The sequence below is a fragment of the Callospermophilus lateralis genome, chromosome 6 (genome assembly GCF_048772815.1).
Source record: "Callospermophilus lateralis isolate mCalLat2 chromosome 6, mCalLat2.hap1, whole genome shotgun sequence".
NCBI classification, from domain to species: domain Eukaryota; kingdom Metazoa; phylum Chordata; class Mammalia; order Rodentia; family Sciuridae; genus Callospermophilus; species Callospermophilus lateralis.
In genome coordinates this window covers 117623523-117637637 of record NC_135310.1, presented here as the reverse complement: position 1 = coordinate 117637637, position 14115 = coordinate 117623523, and the positions used below count along the sequence as shown (strand labels likewise).

The 14115-nt window shown below is 53.2% G+C and overlaps 1 protein-coding gene and 1 non-coding gene across 3 annotated transcripts in view; both read right to left on the bottom strand.

The window, feature by feature from the left end:
• The window catches only part of Cpne5 (copine 5), an 85467-nt gene extending 81593 nt beyond the window's left edge, over positions 1-3874 (bottom strand). For both annotated transcript variants that reach the window (XM_076858789.1, XM_076858790.1), the window contains exon 1: positions 3780-3874. In XM_076858789.1, coding sequence (XP_076714904.1) covers positions 3780-3874 — 95 coding nt within the window. The remainder of the gene's footprint in view (positions 1-3779) is intronic.
• Positions 3875-6647: 2773 nt separating this feature from the next.
• LOC143402687 (U6atac minor spliceosomal RNA) lies at positions 6648-6770 on the bottom strand. Its single transcript, XR_013091758.1, has one exon. It is a non-coding gene; the product is annotated as a U6atac minor spliceosomal RNA (small nuclear RNA).
• Positions 6771-14115: the final 7345 nt, after the last annotated feature.

Genomic DNA, 14115 nt, shown 5'->3' with positions numbered 1-14115 from the left:
CATATCAATATGCTGGTTCAGGATGCACAGAGACTTCAAAAATAATGCAGCCTTTGGGGAATGGACAAGGGACAAGTAAGTTTCGATTGGGTCTGAGAGTGGCTGACAAAATCAGAAAAGGCCTCGGAACTATCAGGAGAAGTAAAAGCTTTGGGCTCAAGAAGGATCTTTACAGTCACATTTCCCACAACATCTGCTGATATCTAGTTCCATAACCATCTGCCGCACCCTCTCCCAAAACCACCTCTAAACATCTCTAGATCAATGTCCAGAATCCACACAAGTCTTGGTATCCACCTATCGAGGTGTCAAATAGATGGACATAAATCACTCTTCATGGATAAACCCTTGAGTCCCCACAACTGATATTTATGCTTCCTTTACAAAGGAGGCACAGACAGGCTAAGTAGCCCACCCGGGACCACAGGAACAAAGCCAGGAGGAACCCAGATGCATCCACATTCTTTTTTTTTTTTTTGTACTAGAGATTGAACCCAGAAGTACTTAACCATTGAGCAATCCCCAGTCCTTTTTATTTTTTATCTTGAGACAGGGTTTCACTAAGTTGCTCAGGGTCTTGCTAAATTGCTGAGGCTGGCCTCTAGTCTCCAGAGCCGCTGGGATTATAGGTGTGAACCACCACTCCCAGCCTGGACCCACACTTTTAATCACTGTGTCAAACAACCAAAGGTTTTCCAATCTTCAACCCAGAGTAAACCAAAGTTGAAAAAAATTGTTTGGGGGTGAACTATAAGCTGAATCCAGGAGGTACTCTGCCTGAAGGAAAGGCCCAAACCAGTCTATCCCGCAGTGTCATCTGCCTTCTGCAAACACTTGGCCTGCCTCACGGTGGTGGCTCCGTGCTAGGGCTCAGAATGAGTCTCCATACCAGGTAGCATTGCTTAGCTGGGGCACCCTGGGACAGGCGCTGCCAGTGCCTCCTCTTGGCACTGAGCAGAAAGCCCCTGGGGCTGGGGTGGGGGTGGGCAGGAATTTATATGGAGCCGAGAGAGAAGGGAACACAGGAGGATCCCTGGGCGCCAGAGATGGCAACTCATACCATCCCTGAAACACCGTCTCTCCAGATGCCCATTCTGAACCCCTGGAATTCTCACCCACCAGCCCCTCTGCCTCTCCTACTGCTCCCTGCCTACCAGCATGTGTCACCTAGATGCTCACACAGGGGTATCCCGTAGCCTCCTCTCCTGGGTCCCATTGATGCTGAACACAGGGCGCAGAGAAGTGAGACCTGACCCTTTAACTGGTGGCCGCAGAGTAAAGAATATGCTAGAGAAGTCCACACATGCATCTCTCCCTCCCCCCAACCCTCCTTTTCCTCTTCCTATGTCTGTCTGTCTGTCTCTCTCCATTCTGGAACCTGGAGAGTTGGTCCCTAGTAAAGCAAAGAGATGATCTACAATTTCAAAGTCCACCAAGATTGATTCTTTTTTTTTTTTTGCCTATCCTCTGTTCCAAATAACTCCTCTGTCCTTATCTCTCCTCGCCAAAATCCACATCCCCACTCTCTTTTTGAAGAGCAGGGGTAGGGCCCAGGTCAGGCCCTCCTCAGGCTGAAGATCACGTCCCCTAAGAGGGAATGGACAATGGATGAACCGTAGAACCACAACCTGCAGGGACTCAGATGCATCTCCAGGTACTTCTTATGCAAGAGACTGGCATCCTCTGGACACCTCCACTTGCAGAGAGCAAGTAGGGGGGACCAAATGTCATCACCTTGAGTAATCTTTGTAGCTACTCACTGAGCACCGCGGTGCGCCATGCTGGGTGCATCATGATTCCTGCCAGTTAATCCCACCAACAGTACTTGGGCTTACTATGTGCCAGGCACTGTCCTAAGCATGAGCTGCCTTTGTGAGCAAGGTTTCTCCATGAACATACAGACGGGACAAATGGGGGAACGGAGGCTTGAAGTTTGTCCCTAGCAGGGAATCAGAGGTTCCATTACAAGATGTGACTCTGTGAGCACATTATCACCTGTCTTCTGCCTCCTTTCCTCTCTGCCAGAGTGGCGGGTTCAGGGGACTGGTGCAGCCTGGGAATCCTTGCCTTCCAATGCTCAGGAAGATGCTTTGCTAGAGATGGGATAAATCTGCACACTTGAGATGCCCACTACGTATGAGTGACCCTGGGCCAGGGCTGAATACCAGGGCCCAGGTAACACAGAAGGCAGTGATTTGAGCTGGGTGTCTCGCGGGTGAGAGGATGCCTGAAGTGAGAGCACAAGGCCGGGCTCTTCAGAGTCAGGGACACCAAGGAAGTCCGATCTAAGGCCCGGAGACAGGAAGGATCTCAAGAGGACTCTGAGGCAAGGGGCTGATTGAAGGCCGAGGGGTGCAGCAGGGGCAGGAGTCGGAGGGCCTGTTTATGGTTGAGGAGGTGAGACTGGAGCTCATGGGTCATCTGGAATCTCCAGCACAGCAATGGCAAGAGGCAAATGGCCCTGGGAGAGGATTCCGACAGCCCTGTGGCAGGCGGTGGGGGCATCTGGAAGCTATCACAGCAGCCCCCGGAGGGTCTGGCTGTGGGGGTGCTGCCGTTCTACCCCACCAGCCCCCACTCGCCCTCATCTGCTAGCCTTCAAGAGAAAATCCCCCGAGTGCTTCCCTCTTTCAAGACCCAGACCAGTGTCTCTGGCTCTACCTACAATGCCCCAATCGATGTCTGAACTTTGTACTATAGGGCCTGGGGGGGGGGGGCGGGGTGTCACAAGGAGGATGAGGGACACTCTGGCCAAAGAATGACCTAGGAGAAGATGGGATGGGTGATTTGGAACAGCCAGGGCTCCACATGCCATTGGTTACTGGGGATGGGGATGCCTCACTGGAGGAACCTCAAGGCGGGCTATGCCTGAGCCACAGTACCCCTCAGTCCCAGCAAGGCAGTGACTCTAGGCCAATCACAAAAGGGCTGCAGTCAGGGAAAAATCTCCCCTTCTCCACCTCGACCCTCTTACTGCCTGGGGCAGCCACTGCCACAACTATAAGAAGCCAGCTCTTAAGGAAGTTACCACAAATCCTGTGTGACATGACTTGAGGATTTGGAGGTGGCGGTCCACAAAAATACTCCTTCTCTCCTGCTCGTTCTAAAATTTCACCAGCGGTGTTCCAAGCCTTTGGCTTAAGGTTTCTGACCCAGGTTATTATTTTGTTTTGCTTTTTTTTTTTTTTTTAAATTATGTCACTTCAAGTTGCTATGGATTATCCACCTCAGTATAAATGAGTCAATCTGATCCTTTCTCCTGTAGTTGGAGGTGAAGGAAGGCTTTGGAATTCTGAGTTCTAGGACCGTGAGGAGGTGGGGAGAGAAGATAAGGATGCTGAGCAGCACCGGAGGAGAGGAGAGAAGAGGGCAAAGAATGGGGAAGGTTGGCATGTCTGCGAGGGATGGGGCAAGTCTCTCCCTTCTCCATTTATGGAGGTGTTGATCAGAGACAGCAAGCGGGGACCCTGCTGCATCTCCCCTCCCCTGCTCTGGTGCCTAGACCCCTGTTCCTGTCTCTTCCCGCAGTCCTCGAAGCAACAGCCTGGAGTGCAAACTTTCCGGGCTATGACCCCATCCGGGCTTCCCATTCTGCTGTCGCCACCCGCAGCTAGGCAGGGGCTCTTGACGGACCATGGGATGGGGTGGGGTGGGGGGCGTCCTGGAGGCGAGGACACTCTGGGAAAGGGGCTCTAGTAGATAAGAGGGTCAGAGCGGCAGGGGCCGCGGGGCTCTGGTCCAGGGGCGGGGCAGGGGGACCCGGCCAGCGGGCGGCTCACCTGCAGGACACGGTGATCTCCACCTTGGTGGCCGGGATGCTGCCCGCCAAGGAGTCGAACTCGCTCAGCGACGCCATGTCCTCAGGCTGCTCCATCACCCACCGCACCCCCCACCCCAAATTAGTCAATTCCTGCGCGATTCACGCCTCCTCCGGAGCGACTGGAGCCCTGGGCTCTCCCCCAACTCCGGAGCCGGGGCTGGGCGGCCAGGGGCGGAGAGGAGCGCGAAGAGGGGGCGTGGGAAGTGAGAGAGGGAGGGGGGCGGAGGGAGCGGGGGCCGCGGGGAGAAGAGGGGGCGCGGGTGACGCTGCGACGAGGCTGGGGGCCCAGCGGAGAGGGGCCAGGAGCCTGGGGAGCTGGGGCGCAGCGGGGAGAGACGGAGAGGGGCTCCGGGGAGAGGGCACCGGGAGGGACGCGCGGAGTCGTAGACAGGGGCGCGGGCAGTGGGGCGTGCGGCTGTGGGCGGGGATAGAAGGGGTGCAGGAGCCCGGGAGAGGGTTGTGGGGGACCGAGGCGCGGAGGGGGTGCGGGCGGCGGGGGTGGCAGGGCGCGGGCAGCGCGGAGCCCCGAGCGCCGGACTGCGCCGCCTCTCCCTGGGTCTCGGTGCGGGCGGCGGCGGGGCTGGGACGCGGCGGTGAGCGCCACCTCCTCGGCTGGGGCTCCGGCTCCGGGGCGCCCGGACTGCGGGAAAATCAAATCTGCCCGAAGCCGCCGCCTCCCGCCACCCAGCGCGGGCTGCGTGCCGGGGCCGCGAGCGCCGGAGGGGCCGCCCGCAGGGGCCGGGGCGGGGCCGCGGGCGGGGTCTGCGCGCGGTGTTGAGTGCGTGTGAGCGGGTGAGTCTGTGTGTGTTTGTGTGCGTGGTGGGCGTGGGGACGCGGCTCCCGATCCTGGGACAAGGGTAGCAACAGCCAGAGATGGTTCCAGGTGCGCGCGCCTTCCTCTGCGCCCGTCCTCCATCCTGGTCAAGGGTCTCCGCACTGGGGGAGGGAGAGGGGCTTGTGAACCAAGGGGCACCTGTTTGAAAAGGGTCTAGGCAGGACAGGTGGCAGGACAGGTGGCGGGGTGACGGGAACGTGTGCATAGAGGGGGTCGGGTTACAGGGTCTCTCCCAGAAGCGGACTTACTTTCTACTGGGCAGAGAGGGTGGCGACCCCAGTGCCGAGAGAGGGCACCTCGATTTCCCAGTTAGGGCCTTTTGGCCCTGGGTCGGTTCCTAGGTGCTTCCCCATCCCTCCTTGGGTTCCCTCCGGCCCTGGCCTCGCGGAGTCAGCCACCTAAACCGCGCGCCAGCGCCCTCCTCCTCCCCCGCCCGTCGTGACCACACGGCCGTGCCAGCCCCCGGGTCTAGAAGCTTCTGCCACCAGACTAGGAGGATGGCCTGAGCTCCATGGGCTTCAATGCAACCAGCACCGAGTAAGGGCCTGCACCGAGTAAGGGCGGGGTGGGGGTGGGGGGCTCCAGGACCTGCCCTGGAGAACGGCAGTTGGAGCACCTTTCAGTAGCCCCCTGTCCAGCAGAGCCTCTAGCGGTCTCCAGCCCGCCCTCCTGGGTCTGGGGTTGTAGCGCTGAGGCGTCTCTTGGAGACTGCGCACGTAGTCTTGCCTCACAAAATCCACCCGCGGCCCCTCCTCACCCTGTCTAAGCTCTGCTAACATGGAGCTCCACTTCCGCACCCGCCGCCCCACGTTGTCTAAACCTGATGCACAGGAGGCCAAGAGTCTGAGCCTGGACCGCGAAGCGTGGAGCCTCTGAATCTGCGTTTGGCGGCCAGAGAGTGCGGGACGCGCCCATATCCTGTTTGAAGTCAACACATCAGATAGAGCCAGAATAGAAGATGAGCAGAATACATCTAGACAGCCAGGGTATAAGATAAGAACGCGTTCTTGGGGCTGGGACAAGTGTTTTTTGTTTACTGAACTCCGCTGTTCTGCCACCTGGGACAGAGAGGGACAAAGGCGATGGGAATTCCCAGGGCAGGAGGGAGAAGGTGGGTCAGGAGACTTCACTTTTGGATTTGGGCCTGCGACTCTTCCTCCACAGAGAAGATTCAAGTTCTTTTGCTTCCTTTTTAGATCTTTTTTTTTTTTTTTTTGAAATTTTTAATGATTTTAAATTTAAAACAAAATCCAGAGTAAACTACAAAATTCAGTTTGAACCACCAGTAGGAATACAGTGTAGTGGTGGAGTTGGTCTTTTGCTTGTTTTTCTTTTCTTTTGTTAATAGTGGGGACTGAACCCAGGGGTGCTCTACCTCTGAGCTACATCCCTAGACCTGTTTATTATTTTTTAGACAGGGTGTGGCTAAATTGCTCAAGCTGGCCCCCAACTTGAGATCCTCCTGCCTCAACCTCCTGAGTGCCTGGGATTAAAGGCATGTGCCACAACATCAGGCTAGGTACACAATGTTATCTATATATTTTTTAAAATTATTATTCTACATAATAATAGACCAGAACTTACAGCATAGCATAATGTGAAGTTTTCATTCCAGTGCGTTCTATTTTCTTAGAATAATTAATTTTTTATTTGACATCGTTACTAGAGTTATACAAAAACAGAAAAATATTTTTAAGCAATTTGCCAAAACTTGTTATGAACATATTTTAAAACACCATTCTGCACTGACAGTGGTGGCGGCATTCACCTGTAATCCCAGCGACTCAGGAGGCCGAGGAAGGAGGATCCCAAGTTTGAGGCCAGCTTCAAATTTAGCCGGGCCCCAAGCAATTTAGTGAGACTCTGTCTCAAAATAAAAAATTAAAACGGGCTGGGGCTCAACTCAATGGTAAAGTGTCCCTGGATTCAATCCTCAGCGCACACACACACACAATCATACAACCCTGCAAATGATTGGTTGAAGAAGAAACACCAGGTGCCTGGAAGTAGGCAGCCATTAGGTAGCCATGCCTTCTCCCGTGCATGTTGTCAGCCCCAGGGCTACTTCCATCCCTGTCCAGGGCAGTGTTAACCTCCTCTCCTTATTTAAAACACCACACTTCTTTTCTTCAGGATGAAATAACGCCAGATCTGAATCTCTGTGTTCCCACCCCGCACATACCTAACATAGACAAATGCTCAGAATGTACTTGTGGAATTTGCTCTCCATTTATCCGTGAGTATTTACTGAGCACCTGCGGTGGACCTGGCCTGCTGCAAGGCCACTTGGGAAGTATTGTTAGCAGTGATTACCACCATTTAATTTTTAAAGAACTGGACCAGACATCATGCTTAATTTTTTTTTTTAAAGATATTATTCACATTCCATAAATCACCATCTGAAAGTGTATAGTTCAGTGGTTGGTAGATTATTCATAAGGACCATGTGTGATTTTTAAATTCTCAAAATTACTATCATTATGCACACTTTATAAATAAGGAAACTAGTGTTCAGAGAGGCTAAATCACTTTCCATGATCACTTAGCTGGGAACTGGCTGAACCCAGGCAGTGAGACCAAAGCCTGACACTGTGTAAGAGGCATTTTAGGATGGGCTGGATGATGGAAGGTCTTAAAGTCACACATGAAATGAAGTCCTTGGGGGGTAGAGGGATAACAGGGAGCCATTGCAAGTTGTTGAGCAGGTGAAAGGTGAGACTAAAGTTCTACCAAGCAACCTTGTAAAGTGATAGCATTTGGAGTAGCAACCCAAGGGTTTCTTTCTAGAAAGAGTAGGAATGTATCTGTCACTCCACTCCTCTTACTTTTGCTGGCTCTTTGGCAAAACAAGAAAACTATATTGGCATCTGGTCCAGAGAATAAAAAAAAACAGAAAGAACAAAGTATCTGGCCTTAAGAGGTCCCAGGTTTGTGGGGGGCCTAGGACATGCAGATAGGTAAACCACAGTGTGGCCTGAGGAGTACTGCTGAGGTTGGCATAAAGGGTCCTGGGAACAGAGGAGAGTGACTAACAGCCCTCTAGGCGCCAGATCAAGGGCAGGCACAGGGAAACTGCAGACAGGAGGTATTGAGATGGCCACTGAGGATGCTGTCTTAATTTGCCCTAGAAGTAGCCCCTGAGACCAAGGTTGACAGTGAGGAGTTCACTGGGGAGGCTAAGGAGACGCTACGTGGGGAGTGAGATGGGGAGGGCAGCAGCCAGAAGAAGCTGCCCTCATTCCTACTGAGGAGACCGTGGGACAAGCCTCAAACTATCCACCGAGGGGTGGGGAAGCAGCCATTGGCTCAGAGGCTGAGGGTTGCTTCTGGAGGGCATCGATTTCCCGGCCCTTCTGGCCTAACCAGCACCGAATGGCAACTCAGGCTCCAGAAGCCAAAGAAAACCTCAGGCAAAGAAACAAAGGTGCTAGCAGGTGCTGGGGCTGGAGCCCAATGCGGTGGTAAAGGTGAAAGCTGAAGGGATGGGCCAGGCCCTGACCATGAACTTCTGCCCACAGGATGCAGCTGAGCAGGTATTCCTGTGGGACACCAGCATGATTAAGGGCCAGAGAGCTATGCATGGGGATCTCGGTGTAGCTGAGAAGAAGGTGGAGGGTTGGGGGAGGCAGAATAGGAGGCAAGTGGCCATGCCACAGGGTCACAGCCTGGTTCAGCCTTTTCAGAAGGGACCCTGAAGGAGAAGGGTCTAAAAGGCACCCCCCGGTTCATGCCCAATGAGTGAGCCCCAGAAATAAAACTTGCCGACCAGGCCCAGGGACCGATGCTCCCAGAACTTGCTCAAATGGATTGTAATGGGTGTTGCCATTGGATGGGCTATCTCTCCTCTGAGAGATGATAGTGCCAAGTAACTGTGGTCACCTGTGACGTCTGAGCTAGCGGGCAGGCAGGCCAGCAGGTGCTGCAGACATGCTGTCTGGGCCTGGCAGCCAGACTTGGCCCCTGGTCCACCTCCCACGTAACTGAGGCTCGTCCCTCTGATTAAGAACTGCAAGCACGGAATGGGCCATGCCCAGAAGATCTGGAATAATCAGCATCAGCGGTTTGCCTTTGCCATCCAAGACTGCAGACACGCTCTCATCTGACCTAATCTTTGGTGTTAATGACGGCAGAGCAATTTTGAGAGGCAACTCACAGCATCGATAAGGAGAGGAAAAGCACGGAGGGCTTTGGGGGCAGAGCTCCTCTTAGAAGAGGCAGCTGCTGCCCCCTCCCCCCAGGCCCTCCCATCTGCCCTGCTGGAGGAGACGATGGACGTGCAAGAGTGGAAGTGGGAGCATGCAAGGGGCAGGGAAGTGGGGCCACCTATACTGCACCTTAGAACAAACTAGAAAAAGGCTCTGGATAAATAAGCCTTGAGCCAGGTAAGGCACATGATTTACCGGGCAGAGTGTGGACTGGACTTGAGGCCCCACTGGCCCCTTCACTGGGTGCACTTACGCGGTAAACACCCTGCACCACTGTACATGGCAGCCGCAGGGAAAGAAGTAAAGACAGAGGACATGACAGGAACTTGAAACCACCAGGGCGCTAAAGGGGGAGGGGAGATGCAGTGTCTGATTCCATCCATTAATAGAAATCCTAGAAGGGGCTTGGTGGGAGACCATCCAGGTTAAACCCTTCTTTTGCTAAAAAGCTGAGTGAAGGGGAGAGATGGATTCAAGGTCACTGATTCTTCGATTAGAAACTCCACTAATAACAGCAAGGTCAAGTACACAAGACAGTGAAGGCCTGCTTCAGAAGAAGCCACGTTCTGTTGGGTAGAGGCAAGAAGGAGCCTTGGGGTTCTCCATGCCCCCCACCCTCCCTTCTCCTGGAGGGGCGGCAGCCTCCCTGATGCCCGCCATCCCCCCATCCCCACGGCCCTCCCCGGGTCAGTCCAGCTAGCTCAGTCTGTGTTCGTCTGGGCAAAGGGAAGCCAGGCTCTCCGTGCTTCTCTTCCTTCCAGGCTTGGGGGCTTCTCCAGCAGAGCGAGGCCTACCTGCCGCTGCAGTCTGGAGAGGGCAACCTTCACAACAAGAAGGGGGCACTTAAGCTAAAGTCAGGATGTGTCTCTCCTGGGCCCAAGACCCTCCCCTGGCTCTCATCTCCCTCTGTGGTAAAAGGAATGGGCCACAGGCCCTTCCCCTCCCGCTCCCACCTCCTCTTTTCCCCTCAGCGACTCCATTCCAGCCACACGGCCTCTTCACCTGCCTGCAGGTTCCTCTCAGGGCCTTTGTACCTGCTGGTCCCCTGGGCTGGAAGTCTTCCCTGGGTCCCTTGGGCCTCTCCCCAAATGCCCCCCCTCACGGAGGCTTCCCTGGCACCCCGCCTAACGTCTCGTACCTGGCCACCCCATCCCCTGGGCCTCCTGCGCTTTTCTCACAGGAGTCTTCTTGTCAGTTTTCCTGGAGGCAGACGGGCTTCATCTGTCACTGCTGTGCCCACAGCCCCTGGGACAGCACACAGATAACACATAGCAGGGGCCTGATTTGTCGAATGGCTCAATGAAGAGTCCACTCTTGTCCCTGTAAACATAGGCCTTCATGAGGCCCCTCAGCCTCTGCCTGCCAGTGGGGACAGGGCCTGGGTCTCCGTCACCACATGCATCTCATCGACCCTCCACCCAGCAGACATTTATTTGGCATTGATTATGAATTAAGCTATTGAATCCTTGTTTGGTAACTATCAGTTTCCCTGGGCCTCCTGGCCAATACTTCATGGGGGGGGGGCAGGGATTCTGATGTATTTATCTTATTTTTGGGGACCTGCCATGCGATAAGCTCCGCAGTAAGAATTAACAGCCATTGGACATTGAATCCCCATAGAACTCTGCGATGCTGCTGTTGTCCATTTAACAAACCTTACCCCACCCCCACCCCGCCCCGGCCCAGCCGATCTGTGCCTCCTGCTGTGCCAGCTCATTACTAGGGCAGAAGGGTGAGGAAGGCCCAGCCTTTTTAGGAGCTCAGTCCAGTTAGGAATTAGGGACCCCATTTTGAGTTAACGTTCTGGGAAAGCCATAGAAGAATGAGTGGTATTTGCTGCATTTTTTTCATATGAGGGAACTAAGGTCCAAAATGGTTCAGTAACTTAACTTGCCCTGCGGACAACTAACTTGCCCAAACTCACACAGTTAAGTGGAGACAGGACCAAACCTCAGACCATGTGGGCCCCAAGCCCCTGTCTTCAGATGCCACTCAGGCTCCTCCGCGGCTCTCAGGGATGCATGCCTCTGCTCCAAGCCCCATGCAGGGCCCTCACCAGGAGTCTCCAGTCTCTGCCTCACAAGTCTGAGGGGCATATTCAGTGCCAGGGGGTCTGTGCTCTGGGCCTTGATCTTCCGCTTTTCATCTGAGCATAGACATCACAGCCTGCCATCCCCCCAAGCCTTACAATTTAATCCAGTTTTTAGCTTGGTATTTATTATTAGTCATGAATTACAGATCTCAGTGATGCAAAGGACTTTAAAAGAAGTCCAGCTCACCTCAATCTGGAAACAGAGGCCAAGAGAGGGACAGCAATTCACCAGGGTTGTTTGGACGATACGCAGGGCTTGGCAACAAAAGTTTGTAAGTGCTGGGGTTGGAATTAGAGTATAAAGGAGCCTTCTTCTTTCACTTCAAGTCCTTCAAGGAGAGATGGTCACCTTGACTTTTCATTGATTGACATGAATGTGCCTTCGCCGGGCCTCTGGTAATCAAAGCCAAAGTGACCCTCCATTTTCCCACCCCTGCCATCATCAGGCTTTAGATCAACCAGCTTGGTTGCCCTGGGCCTATCCTCTCTGCTTGGTCCAAATTCTACCCATCTTTTAGGTGCCATCTCTTCCAAGAATCTAGCCTGGATTCCTCCAATCTGAATGAGTTTCTCATCTGGATATCCAAAAGGCTTCTCTCCTTTTCCCCTCAGCAGGAGTGTAACCTGCAGGCAGGGTCTGGGCCTTCTTATCTGGTCCTTCAGCCCCCATCTTTCCTAGCCTCAGCCTCCCTATTTTGTTGCTGGATTTAGTTTTTCTTCCTTCCTTTCCTCCTGTGGTGCTGGGGATTGACCCCAGGGCCTTGTGCATGCTGGGAAAGTGCTTGACCAGGGAGTTACATCCCCAGCCCTTAATTTGATGTGAATATATCACCCCCCTCTCAGCCAGTGGGCTCTTGGGGCTCCTGCACATGTAAGTCCATTTCCCCTTGTTTGAGCATCTAAGGAAATGGGAAAAGAGTCCTCACATTTCTTCAGAAGCTTAAAAGCAAACGAGGCCCCTCCCTAACTGCCAGCCTCGCAATCTCTCCTGATTGGCATGCTCAGGCCCAGGTGAGGTGTGGGCCTCTCAACCAATTGCGTTCCTGAAACTCATCCATCTCTCCCCTGAGCCAGGTGCCTGCCTGAGGTTCTGCCTGGGCCGAAGGACTCTGAACTCCCTCCATCGGGTGACGAGTGTGTATGTGATTCTCTGTCACCACTGCTCCTCAGCATCTCCTGTGGCCACCAAGGATGAAAGGCTCATTTTTTTAAGCTCTAAATTCATTTTCATGCCAAGCTGCCTGTATTTGCTTGCCTGACTGCCAAAGGTAACTGAAACGTGCATGAAATGCCACGAGGCTGGCTTTATGTGGAAGCTGAGGTCCCCATGGCCCTGCCCTGGAGCGTGCCTGCTTGCATCTCCAGCCGCCTGTGTGATTTCCCTGGGTTTATTAGCTCTGGCCTTGCAGCAGAGAGGAGCTCATCAGACACACTTCACGGCCTGCCTCCTCCACCTCTGGCTAAGAACAGTTGCCCCGATTACGGGAAGTATTTGTTCCCCAGTTCTCTGATAATTCTATCAGAGCTGGAAGAGGCTCAGGTGTCAGGTTAGGGAGCTGCTGCTGACTGCCCCTCCGAGGTGCTGGCCTGCCTGGGGGCGGAATGCGGGGCTCTCGCCAGGCTGTCTCATGGCATCTGTTCTGATGTTCCCCAGCTTAAAAAGTGGACTATTAGGGCCAGGCATTGTAGCTCAGTGGTAGAGTACTGGCTTAGCATGTGCCAAGGTTCTGGGTTCAATCCCCGGTGCCATACACACACAGTGGGGATAATAAACTCATTGTACCAAACTTCCAAGAGTTGGGATGAGATTCTAGGTAGACAGGATGTGCCTGCAGCTCCTTGGAAGACAAATACCATCATAACTCATAGAAGTTTTGACCAGAGGGGGTTAGAATGAGTCTGGACCTCTCATTCTATAGATGGAATAACAAAGGCTGGGGACAGTCAGGCAGTGACCAGATCTGACTTGAAAATCAGTTTCTGTAAGCTTTGAGCTACAAGGAGGAGGGGGCAAGGAACAGTAAGGAAACCATCCCAGTGGGAGTTTAGAGTGGCAAGGGGACAAAGCAGACCCCATGACTGTAGCTCAGCCTGCCAAGGCCCAGCCAAGGAACGAGGAGCCTTTCTCTGTGAAATGGGCATTGCGCTGCCTTCTTTGTGGCCCTCTGAGGGGGCGATGTTAAATGGAATAATGTAGTGCTGGCCCTCCTAAATCCTCAGACCCAAGTCCCTTCCCTGCTCTTGCTGGCTCATACACAGCATCACACACGCTGTTAAAGAGGAATATGCAGCCTTCAGATGGTGCAGGCCTGTAATCCCAGCAACTCTCAAGAGAATGAGGCAGGAGGATTGCCAGCCTCTACAACTTAGTGAGAAAATAAAAATAGCAAAGGGCCAGTAGTTGAGCGCTTGCCTAGCATACGTGAGGCACTGGGCTCGATCCCCAGCACCACACAAAAACAAATAAAATAAAGGTATTCTGTCCATTTACTATTAAAAAAATTTAAAAATAAAAATAAAAAGGCCAGGCACTGTGGCAGGCGCCTATAATCCCAGCAGCTTGGGACCCTGAGGTAGAAGGATTCTAAGTTCAAAGCTACCCTGAGCAACTTAGTGAGGCCCTAAGCAACTCAGGGAGACCCTGTCTCTAAATAAAAATATTTTTTAAAGGGCTGGGGGTGTGGCTCAGTGGTTAAGCGCCCGTGGATTCATCCCAGGTATAAAATAAAATAAAAAAGAGCCTGGGATTTACCTCAGTGGTAAAGTATCCCTGGGTTCAATCCCCAGTATCACAGAAAGAAAAACAATCAAGGAAGGGAGGCACAGAGGGAACATTTTCTCTCAGAACTAAATATTGCCAAAAAGACAATTGCAAACTTTGGATATCCTTTCCCTTGGGGGATTTTTCTATACAGTGAATATGATATGGTCATTTTCCTTGTCAGGATAATAAGGAAGTAGAAATATTAGTCCTCTCTCCTCCCCTGCCACTCCTGCTGTTCGAGGTCTGTGGGGCGGCAGCACTTAATGGAGCCGTGGCCAGATTCTCACAGAGAGAAAAGTGATTTTTGTGAGAAGAGCTGAGTGCTGAGGTTAATAGTTATGACCCAATAAACACACTGATTAGGGTCCTGTGGGCCCCTTCCTCCCCTGGTTGGGCTCT